Source organism: Ochlerotatus camptorhynchus, unplaced genomic scaffold, assembly GCF_037179485.1.
Source record: "Ochlerotatus camptorhynchus isolate MF236.1 unplaced genomic scaffold, CSIRO-AGI_Acam_v1.1 ptg000434l, whole genome shotgun sequence".
Classification (NCBI taxonomy): domain Eukaryota; kingdom Metazoa; phylum Arthropoda; class Insecta; order Diptera; family Culicidae; genus Ochlerotatus; species Ochlerotatus camptorhynchus.
Genome location: NW_027040920.1, coordinates 266,058 through 276,182, shown reverse-complemented (window position 1 = coordinate 276,182; position 10,125 = coordinate 266,058). Strand labels below are relative to the sequence as shown.

Below are 10,125 nucleotides of genomic sequence, written 5' to 3'. Positions count from 1 at the left end.
TCTGCTATTCAACATCGCGTTAGAAGGTGTGATCAGAAGAGTTGGGATAGACACGAATGACATAATCTTCAGGAAGACCATCCAGCTTCTTGGCTTCGCCGATCACATTGACATTATGGCACGGAACTTTGAGACGATGGCGGAAACGTACATCAGACTGAAGGCTGAAGCTAGGCGGATTGGACTTGCCATCAACGCATCAAAGACAAAATACAAAGACAGGGAAGACCTCGAGTTCAGATTGACGGTGACGAAATCGAGGTGGTCGATGAGTTCGTGTGCTTGGGCTCACTGGTGACCACCGAAAATAATACCAGCAGAAAAAAATCAAAGACGCATTATGGCAGGGAATCGTGATAACTTTGGACTCCGGAAAACGCTCCGGTCGAATAAAATTTGCCGCCGCACGAAGTTGACTGTCTACAAGACGCTGATTAGACCGGTTGTCCTCTACGGCAACGAGACCTGGACTATGTTCGTGGAGGACCAACGCGCCCTTGGTGTTTTCGAACGAAAGGTGTTGCGTACCATCTACGGTGGAGCGCAGATGGATGACGGTACGTTGAGGAGGCGAATGAACCACGAATTGCACCAGCTGCTGGGAGAACCATCCATCGTCCACATTGCAAAAATTTGGCGACTACGGTGGACTGGGAACGTCGTAAGAATGCCGCACGACGACCCAGTGAAAATGGTTCTCGAAAGCGACCCAACAGGAACAAGAAGAAGAGGCGCGCAGCGGGCAGAGTGGATCGACCAAGCCTGCAGGGGTTAGAGGTAATCACACTTACCACTACACCATCGGCGCCGATTGGAAACCCATATTTGAGGCCATTTTAATATTCAAGATGGTGGCCTCCGGTTAGAGAAAAATTGGGAAATACTGTTAAATACTGGTATTTACAAATTTTGGTACAAATACATGGTATTTTTTTAATCGGGGTAAAGTGTAGGGACCGGCTAAAGCCATTTAGAAATACAAGATGGTGGCTTCCGGTTACAGAAAAACTGGGAAATTCTGCCAAATTGTCCACAATATGGATATTTTTGGAATCGGGCTCAAGTTTCCTAAACGTCCTCTTGGTTCCAAAAATATGCATATTGAGGGGTATTTGACAGAATTTCCATGTTTTTATCTAACCGAAAGCCGCCATCTTTGATTTTAAAATGGCGTCAGACATGTATTTCTGGTCCCTAAGCGTCCTCCAATATTGTTGGGTATTTAACAATATTTCCCAGTTTCCCAGAATCGCAAAAAAATCCTCGTTACTTGGGATTTACTTCGTAAAAGAGGGACGTAAACTGAATATTGCGTAAAAAAAAGACTTCGTAAACGGATTTTTCAGTGTACCATGAATTAGGGGCTTTTTTTTCATTTCGTTTATTTGGCAGGCTCAAATGTTATAAAAATAACTTAGCGGAGCCGAGTAACATAGAATACCAATTATGGTATTCAAAATACAAAAAAAAATATATAGGGTAAATTATGGCTTCGGCACCCATTGACTGTTTTCGGCAACCGAAATTGAAACGTTAATTTCACTGTATTTTCCCATCAAAACTCTTCGCTGAATGTATTAAGCCGATTCCTTACCTTTTCAGCTTCAATCTGATTACATTTTTACGACTGTGCAATCCTGTTCTGCCATATTTTTCATTAAATGAAATATACACTCTACAAAATACGGCTGATTTCGAGTTGCCGATAATAGAACAGCTGGTTAACACGCAGTTCAAATGGAAAGGGTGCCGAAGAAAAAGAGACTGCCGACAATAGTCACACTCACCTGAGAAGTTTGGAGCGTTGTAAAAACATGTTCAACCCGTTTTGATCAATTCTGTCGATTGGAATTGGTAGAACAGCAAGCAGCAGATAAATGTCAACAAACAAACCTGTCATGTATGTATGTGATGCTGAGAAATCGCTAATAGAAGTTCGGACGCTGCTTAGATTGACGAGAATACGTAAATTCCCCTATACAAATATATTTTATCATATGATTTTTCTGGGTGGCGATCGAAGCGGCGACAAAGCGATCTTCTCCCGTGCACGCAACTTCTTTCTTTCCCGAATTTGTTCCTCATTTTCATTGAACCCGAATCGTGATCGCTGCTGCTGCTTCTGAACGTCGTTTCCCGTTGCATGCTCTCCGCTACTCTCGTCGGTCGTCGGGGTCGTCTCGTCCATTTCGTTATCTTTATTCAACATCTCCAACCCCGTGTCCGTTTCCTGGTCGCTAATGACAAACGACGCACCTTCCACCACTACACCAGCATACGTACTGCTGCTGTTTTGTTTTCTTTCACTTTGCTTTCCTTTTTCCTTCAGTTGCTTCTCCGGTTCCTTCCGAGCCTTCCGCTTGGGACAGGAAAGCTTCCGGTGTCCGTCCGCCTTGCACAGAAAACATTTATCTTTGTTGCCATCATAAAATATATTTCCTTTGCGATTGAAGAAATTTAATGACGTGGGGATTTCCTTCTTCACATCCATATATATACCGCGTATCCCTGTATATACCTCAAAACACAGATCAGATGGAAATTTCTCCCGGATGATGCGTTTAATTTTTCCATATTTCCCCAGCACTTTATCCAGCTCGTTGTCCGGTACCTCTGGTGGCAAGTCATACACACGCACATATTGAATGAATTCACCAGCATGCGACATGCGTACCTTTGCCGTCGTTCCATTCGCATAATGGAAGATTAAATCCTCCGAATTGAATGTCAGAGCATGGAGCATCGCTTCCTCTGATTTGAACTTCATGAAGACTCCCCTTTCCTCACCAGTGCGATAAACAGCTTCCATTTCAGCCGGATCCGCGTCGAGTGCTTTGGCGAAATTTACTATCTCTCCGATGTTTGGTTTGGCATCACAATGGCTGAAGCTAAACTTGATGGTGTTTTTTACTTCACACATCTTGCACCGTAGCAACAAAAGGCACCGAACTGCTAGCAACGAACAAAGAGCAACTATATAATAGCGAGTCTCGAAAACAGGCTATCGTGTGGTTCACAACGAAATAAAAAATCGACTGCTGCTGTAGACAGCTGTGGGACAACTGATGAATTAGGGGCTTATTAACGGGGATAAATGCATTTAACATCGAACATCAAAACACCCATAAAATCGCGATTAAGACCACTTTTACGGAGTTAAATGCATTTGAAGATTTCTAAAATCCAAACAAATTATTAAGGGAGAAAAAAGTTATTTAAATATTTAGAGCATCGAAACACCCCTACAATCGTGATTAAGACGTTATTTACGGAGATAAGCGCATTTGAAGAATTCGGAAAATTCAAACTTCTCAAAAATCATGAATTAGGGCTTATTATGAGATAAATACAGAGATGAAAATCCAATCACCCCTAAAATCGCGATAAGGCCTTATCTACGGAGATAAAAGCGATTAAAAATTTCGAACACCCAAATAAACTAAAAAATCACGATTTAGGGGTTAAATGCATTTTAAAATGTCGGACAATTAAGGCCACATTTACGGAAACAAATCCCATTGAAGATTTATAAAATCCAAACACCCCTAAAATTACAAGGACTATAAGGGAGAAAAATGTATTTCCATATTTCGAGAATCGAAATACTGCTAACATCGCGAAAATGGTCTTATTTACGTAGATAAACGCATTTAAAGAACTCGAAAATAATTAAAACAAACTCCTGAAAAGTCATGATTCAGGACAAAATGCATTTTAAAATTTTGAACATCAAAACACCCCCAAAAATCACGATTAAGACCTTATTTACGGAGATAAACGCATTTGAAGAGTTCGGTTTTGTGCAGAAATTGTTGCCACAGTAAATTTTAGATTTAATAAAAAAGAGAAGATCCTCTAGTCGTCAATAAACGTTTATTAAAAATAAATCTGTTTCTACAAATCTAAACCGTTACGTTACGTTACGTTTAACGTACATGCAACTACCTACTACTTTTCGATTAGGTTCAGTTAATTGTGCATTTTTCGATTTGGCAGCTGCCACTACATTTCCATTCATTTTTAATACTATCCATTCTGACGTATAAGACACTCTTGCTGTGTTTGATTGAATTGTTACGTGTTTTAACAGAATATCAACTAACGAGTACGAACGAACCTAAACGCGGTATTGTCATTTGAACATTTTTTCTTCTTCGCAGCATTTAAAACTTTCGTGTTCTTTGTTAATAAATCAGCACACTGTTACATTTTGGCAGATTATAACATTCTCTACGGGTTGTTAGGAAGGTCGTTTTTTGTTTAATAAATAAAGAGACAAAACAGTTAAAGGCACATCATTTTTCACTTTCCCATGAATGAACACATATCCGTCGGAAGCAAGTTCCACATCAGCGTTTCATCTTTTCCAGAATCGGGATAATCATGTCGAACTTCGGACGCTTGCCCGGGTCTTCGTTCATGCAAATCTTGATCAACTTGTGCAGATGGGGTGACGTTCCCGGAGGAACCAGAACACGGAGACCTTCGGTAGCGACACGCATGCCGGCTTCCATTGGCGAGAGTTCAGCGAAGGGGACTTCTCGCGTTGCTAACTCCCAGATACAGATGGCAAAGCTCCACATGTCACAAGCCTCCCAGTTACGGTCGGTACGCTTACGTTGCAGCATTTCCGGACTCATCCAGGCCGGCTGGTAGACGCGGCCACGCTCCTGGAAGGAGAACTTAGCGTCCGCCATGTTTACACGAGCCGTCAGGTCGTCATCGATCTACGGAAGATGTGATAAGGGTTTCATTTATCATAACTAATGATCGGAGGGATAACTTACCATAATATGGAAGCTATTAAGATGATATTCCGGGATAATCCTTTCCAAAGAATGAAGATAAGCCATACCACGGGCAATATCCAGAGCAAAACGAACCGCCTGCGCCGTATCGACCACAATACCAGCAGCACCATGCAGCAAATCGTACAGCGATCCCCTCGGCATATACTGACTAATGACGATCAAACGAGGCGGGGCATTGCACGCTCCGATCACCGGCAGAATATTCGGATGCGAGAAAATTCGCAACTTGGGGAACTCCTCATTGAAGTCCCGACTGACACGTGCGTTGCATTCGCGAATCGCGAGAATCTTCGCCACGATGTCATTGTTCTGCCATCTACCACGCCAGGTTTCGCCTCCCGCCGTGATGGCCAGCTTGGTGTGCAACATCAAGTCTTGAATGTTGATCCCCTTGTACCGAGACAGAGTCGCATCCCGGGACCGTGTCTTCAGACCCAACCAGCTCTGGTCCTTGAAACTGATCTTCTTCAGTTCCTGTCCACTTTCGACGGCCAGACTGTGCAGGCTAGAAAACGAGTTCAAACCATGATGGAATTACTTGATCGAAACATTGAAGGAATTAAAGTACCGTGTCGCCAGCTGAGACTTTGCCTTGTCTAGTGGAGTATCGCCATCCTTGTTGGCGAGCGATACCAAAGCACCATTGCTAACCAGCTCCTCGGCTATTGGTTGATAGCCCCAGAAGCAGGCATAGTGAAGTGGAGTATTTCCGTGTTCGTTAGCAGCGTTTACATCCGATCGGAAACGAATTAGCTGCGGGGTGAGCGTGATAGAAAGATCAACCGGTTAAAAGTAAAATTTTCAAACCTCATTTAAATATCCAAATATACCATTTGAACAATTTCCAGATGCCCATGTGCGGCAGCCAGATGCAGTGGAATATCATCGCCCATGTTGGTGGCATTCACCCGAGCACCCCGGTGCAGCAGCATTTCAACCAGCTTGGTATGACCCTCCTTAGCGCACCAGTGCAATGGACTGAAGCCATGATCATCTCTAAAAATCGAACAAAAAAAAAGTTAGATATGCATTTGAATCAAAAGTATTATTTGCCATCAAACATAAACATCTTGTTTTGATTATTTACGTTATTCCATTCATAAAAACAAATCATCACGAATGATTGTGTAGTAAACACAAGCGTAGGATACGAAGTAAACCGAAGCGAACCATTCCGTCGCATTCGTGCGCCGAAAAGGTGGGATGTAAACAAACCGAAACAATGACGTCATCGATGCCCACACAGAGTTCAGTTACTGTCAAAATCAGCTAGCTAGAGGTTCTAAAATAACTTGCTTTCATCATCCTGAGCCTACGCAAATAACTTAGAATGCACTTCCAAACCCATCCCTGGAACTTTACTAGATCAATCATTAATATGTTCACATCTGCACAACTTCCACTCCACTTGATTGATTTTCTTCCATTTATGGAAGTCTTCTGCGGTCAACTACTTTCAACCCTGGAAACAGCCGAAAACAGAAGCAGCCCACCCAAACTCACCCTTGATTCATATCATGCTCGGTGTCGTCCAGCCATAGACGCACCTGGATCGAGTTGCCCTCGCGGCACCAGTGGAAAATGTCCTCCATTCTGTTGCAATCCGGATTTAACCTTCGTGACTACTCCCACTTTTGAAGGGGGTCCAACAAAATAGCGTCTGCTTCGTTTGGTTTTCACTTTTTCCGGAATCCTTCACTTTCCGTTTGTAATTTTAGCAAATGTCCACTGTTTGGGGGTGTTTTAAATTAAATTATAAAGATTTTAAACACATTTCGCAAGGAATTTGTGCTCACTTGCAGCTGCCTTCGTATTTTCTTCTCGATCTTATTGGGATGATGACGTCATGGTTTCATGATGGCGAACTAATTGTCAGAAGCGATTGGAAGCGGCGCTGTACGTTGGTAATGATTGCAGCCAATGACGATGACAGCAAATCAGTAAAAGTATCAACAACCAGGGAGGCCAGTTTACAACTTTTCTTTCTTTTTGTCATCGTGTTTGGGAAATTTAAACAAAATATGCTTCTTAAAGTTTTCTACACAGCAAAAAAAGTTGTTGAATATTACATCGAAACTGCTGCAACCAGGTCAATCCATCGGTTGTGTAATATCACATTGTACGATGTACATCGATTTTGCGAACAAAATTACATCCATTAATGTAATATTGTATCTGCTTTTTGCTATTACATCATTCTTTCATACATCAGCTTGAATTACGTTGATCGATATTACATTTTTTTTTTGCTGTGTACTGTCTTACCTGACCTGACGTGATAAGCGAGCAATGAGCGATCATACCATCGATAGTTGTGACCTTCTGAAAACAAAATTGACAAATTTTTTATGTCATACACAAACTTTGCCACCTATTCTTGCTTCTTACAAATAAAAATTACCATTATACACACTCAGCTACGTTTGGCTTGTTCGGTAATTTTTTACCGAAAATAATCGGTAAACGAAAATTATTACAGATTTTTCGGTAAATCATAAAAAATTACCAATATTCGGTAAAGTTTTACCGAAATAACGGTGGTCTGATTTTTTAAGTGACGAACTCTGTAAAAAAATTACAGTACGAACTGTAAAATGAGATAATCGCCGAGTTCGGTAAAAAAATCACCGAACAAACCGTAAAACATAAATCAGATTACCGAACTTCGGTTTGTACAAACTGTCAAACCGTGAAGAAACTTTATTTATAAGTGAACCGTGCTTCGAGGATAAACTAACTTAAAGTGCTGATAAATGGAACCAGGTACAGTATTATAAACAGAAGTATTTTACAACAAACATTTAACAATTACTATTTTATAGACCGAAGAAATTTTTACCATCCAAAATACAATGTCACCCGTTCTATTTGTCAGAAGACCATTCTTGGAGGGCACAAACGATCGCCCCATATGCTGGGTATCTCCTGGTCGCTATTCTCATCCAGCCATTATCCGTTTCAAATATTGCACCAAACCCCCCTGACAAAATTTTCTCAATAAAAACAATCAAATAACTATTATTGTAAAAAGATAATTCAATACAAATTAATCGAAAAAAGTAGTATAATTTAAAAAAAATATTTCGTTCTCGTTTTACGGAAGTTCGGTAATAGCTACCGAATTGTTCTGTAGAAAATCACCGAATTGTTCGGTCATTTTGACAAATAATCCAAAAATCTGTTTACCGATCGTTCGGTAGTTATTTCGTTTACCGAACGTTCAGCTGTTGAAAGTTCGGTAAAAAATTACCGAATACGGTAATAATTTCTAAGTGTGTAGTATCTGATAGTTTCATAATGACGAAAAATAGCATTTTAGCTGTAATGAGTAATTGCAAGCCTGGTAATGAGCAATTGCAAGCCTGCTTGACAACATCTTACATGACACCATAGTACTAGTAGTGAAGTACTATTCTTCTGAAGGACATTCCAGGACTTTCGTTTGAAAGAGTTGGAGTACCTTCTTCTGGCCGATAGTTATTCCGGATTTTTCGACATTAAGGTGATACTCTAAGGAAGCCTTAGCGTGAAATTATAAAGCCACAAATGTCAGCTTCCACAAAACATACAAATTTGAAATTGCTACTCCTTGTTTGCTGTGCTACTACAAACAGAGAGTAGTGTAGAATATACCAGAATAAACAAGAACAAATTAAATATCTTTAAATAACACATCAACTTAAAGCTTGGTTGTATAAACAAACAAAAAAAATAGTGAAGAAAAGAAAAATAAATGCTAATGATGAATTATTATCACGATAAGCCTTTTTGAGAACTTCTACCTTGCATTTCATGCGACCTTATCTGGAAGCGGAGAATACCTATTCTGCCTAAAGAGGGGAAATTAGAAAGCTCCCTAATTGGTGATTAGCAAATAGAGGCGAAATTAGATGGGGTATAAATACGAGGTACCTGTGATCGCTAAGCTCATTCTTGTGACACGTTTTCATGATAACGCAGCAAGCAGCAGTAACAACAACAGTATCAGCAAGGATGGAAGCAGCAGCAGAAGCAGAACAACGGCAGCGGACCGCTCTTGCCAGTGCGATTGACCGCATGCATCAGCGAGGGCCGAAGAGAATTCCGGCCCTCATTTCAGCTGACGAGCAGCAACCCGGCAGATTCGTGAAGCCGTTACCCCCGGTTCACGACAAGTAGCAATTTCAAATTTGTATGTTTTGTGGAAGCTGACATTTGTGCCTTTGAAGTTATCTCAAACAACGTCTCAACACGTTATTAAGCAGTTGAAGGAATGGTTCTCCATTCATGGAATTCCTCAAATTTTGGAGACCGATAATGGACCTCAATACGCTTGTGCCGAATTTCGTCAATTTTCCGAGGGTTCCGAGCATCAAACATCGAGTCAACACTTTCCTCGAGCAAATGGATTAGCTGAGAGATACATGCAAGTAGCTAAATCAATGTTGAAGAAGTGTAGCGATGATCATTCAGACATACATCTAGCTTTACTCCACATGCGGAATACACCGAGAAGCTGCTCCATGAACCATCACCCAACGAAAGACTCATGGGTCATTTGGTACGATCAAACATGCCGATGACGCTGGATGCACTCCGGCCTAGAGTATCAGTGAATGTACAAGAGCTATGCGGATAGAGGAGCCAAAGAACCACCGAAGTTTGCCGAACAGGAGAGAATACTTGTGCAGAACAAGTGTCCCTTAAATGAACACCAGGAACTGTAGTTAGGGGGAAAAACAAGTAAATTTTTTTTTCCATTTTTTATATTTTGCTTTAAAAAATTTAAAAAATGCTACGAGCACGAAGAAGGAGTGATCTATGGCCCCGGTATCGCCGATTAACCGTTAGTTCCAGGGGGAACGACACTTCAGGATTATCCCATTTTTACCCAAACCTCTCATATAATTTTCAACGTGCACAAAATTTCAATCCATCCTATCTATTCTTTCTATTCCCAACTTATCCCTTCTGCATGCACACAAATTGTCAAGCAAGCCGTGCAGTTTCTCGAAGTTTTCAGTTCGACCGCGAAGCACTCTGCCATACTCACTGTCAGTTTACAACACTCTCAACAATAAACACCATGTATGTCAGCTGACCATGCCGGTAAAAAATCGGTGCGAAAACTAAAAAAAGATGACGGACCATTCGTCTATAATCGGTCTCGGGGGCAAAAAACATCAAGTGCATCACGGAGGAGACGGCAACGCACATCCATTTCCCGGACTCAAACCGATCGAATTCGACAGATAAGAGCCCGGGTCTCTGTGTGTTGTATCATGGAAGCTACCGAACAGGCGCGAAGCAACTGTTGATTTCGTTCGAACTGCTG

The 10,125-nt window shown here is 41.3% G+C and overlaps 1 protein-coding gene across 1 annotated transcript; it reads right to left on the bottom strand.

The window, feature by feature from the left end:
* Positions 1–3,856: 3,856 nt before the first annotated feature.
* Positions 3,857–6,658, bottom strand: Ilk (integrin linked kinase). The gene is made up of 5 exons (XM_065234400.1): positions 6,315–6,658; positions 5,642–5,807; positions 5,380–5,564; positions 4,788–5,316; positions 3,857–4,727 (listed from the first exon to the last, which is right to left on the bottom strand). The coding sequence occupies exons 1-5, from the start codon at positions 6,401–6,403 to the stop codon at positions 4,350–4,352; spliced, it is 1,347 nt and encodes a 448-aa protein (XP_065090472.1). The 5' UTR covers positions 6,404–6,658; the 3' UTR covers positions 3,857–4,349.
* Positions 6,659–10,125: the final 3,467 nt, after the last annotated feature.

Excerpts from the sequence above, each read along its gene's own strand:
- Ilk (XM_065234400.1), bottom strand. The coding sequence starts at position 6,403 with ATGGAGGACATTTTCCACTGGTGCCGCGAGGGCAACTCGATCCAGGTG. Across the intron at positions 5,565-5,641 it reads ATCTGGAAATTGTTCAAATG|CTAATTCGTTTCCGATCGGA; the intron begins GTATATTTGGAT and ends CTCACCCCGCAG. Across the intron at positions 4,728-4,787 it reads TTAATAGCTTCCATATTATG|ATCGATGACGACCTGACGGC; the intron begins GTAAGTTATCCC and ends CATCTTCCGTAG.